At 39.1% G+C, this 1,374-nt stretch overlaps 1 protein-coding gene across 1 annotated transcript in view; it reads right to left on the bottom strand.

Moving 5' to 3' along the window:
• The window catches only part of APPL1 (adaptor protein, phosphotyrosine interacting with PH domain and leucine zipper 1), a 37,092-nt gene that overhangs the window by 5,228 nt on the left and 30,490 nt on the right, over nucleotides 1-1,374 (bottom strand). Inside the window, 2 exon segments of the mRNA XM_012555845.2 lie at nucleotides 744-833; nucleotides 1,096-1,146. Coding sequence (XP_012411299.1) covers nucleotides 744-833; nucleotides 1,096-1,146 — 141 coding nt within the window.

The following is a 1,374-nucleotide window of genomic DNA, read 5'->3' as shown; positions in this document are numbered from 1 at the left end:
GACGCCCTTCTGATCTGGAACTGAAGCCACTCCCAGAGACCACCTTTCGGCCAAACAATAGACAGGCTCATAAAATAAACATTAATACCAGAGAGGAGCATGTTCCTTATAACAATCAATTATATGAGATCAAAACGGCAATATTTGCCCAAAAGCAAAGATGAGAAGGCAAGAAGGGGTAGAAAATCCAGACAAAAGGAAACGAGGAACTCAGGGTGGAAATGGGGAGAGTGCTGACACATTGTGAGGAATGCAACCAATGTCATGGAACGTTTTATGTACAAAGTATTGAATGGGAAACTAATTTGCTCTGTAAACTTTCATCTAAAGCACAATAAAAATTAAGAAATGACAACAAACACACACCATGTCTCTCTCTCTCTCTTTCCCACTCTCCCTCAGGCTGTGGATTCTAGAGGACAATATGGCTTTCAACAATGGAAGTTAAGTCTATGTAGTCTCTCAAAAGACCTGCTTTGACAGAGACAACCCTCAATGGAATATGAAAGTTCTGGTATGTTTACCAGCCAGTGACACTACATGCCAGTAATTCCAATGCAAACAACATATCAGAAGGCAGATGTCACCCTTTTCTGCTATGCTAGGAGTCATTTGGTTATGAAGTGGCTAAGCAATCAGAAACAGACCTTCATCTGGAAATTCAAATCTGGAAGTCGCAGTGTTGACTTAAGGAAACTATAAACACCGCAGAAGGAGAAGCCCCAGACATGAGGGCTGCATACCTTTTCGATTTGCTTTTGTTTACTGAGTTCTTTCTGTTGCTTCTCTTTTACTCTCTCTATTTCTTTTTGCTTTTCTGATGCCCTACGATCCTGAAGAACAAATGAATAAAACCAATGAATTAAATATGAAATGCTTTTAAATTTTAGACGTTTCAATTAATATTACTTTTGTAAACGTTTTTCAAATACATGAGAAAGCACACCAGAAGTCTCCATTCTATCGTAGCCATCTATCCAAATTCTAAACAGTGTATCAGCCATAGCATCCACCGTTTTATTTACTTGCTGATAGGAAAGATCGTACACTACTTTAGTTAACATTCTTGGATAATTAGGAATCTCAAATTCTTACCAGTTCAGCATGCAAGGCTATCTGTTTTGCCAGTCCAACAGAATCACAAATCTAAAAGGGGAAAAAGTAGGAAAAACTCAGGCAGTTTTCACATCAAAGCAGTAACTTCAAGTATCCAAATGGCTGATGTAAGTAGTTTTATAATTTAGCATAACACACTGCCTCAAAGAAAGGCTGATTTACCCAAAGTCAAGTCTGTGTGAGCTCCCACTACTGGCTCTCACCTCCTTCATGGGCCCCCCCTTCTTGTTATCTCAAACTCATTACTGCAAAAAAGGA

This window comes from Trichechus manatus, unplaced genomic scaffold (genome assembly GCF_000243295.1).
Source record: "Trichechus manatus latirostris isolate Lorelei unplaced genomic scaffold, TriManLat1.0 scaffold00001, whole genome shotgun sequence".
NCBI classification, from domain to species: Eukaryota; Metazoa; Chordata; class Mammalia; order Sirenia; family Trichechidae; genus Trichechus; species Trichechus manatus.
The sequence above is the reverse complement of the archived record's forward strand: the minus strand, read 5'-3'. Positions and strand labels throughout refer to the sequence as shown.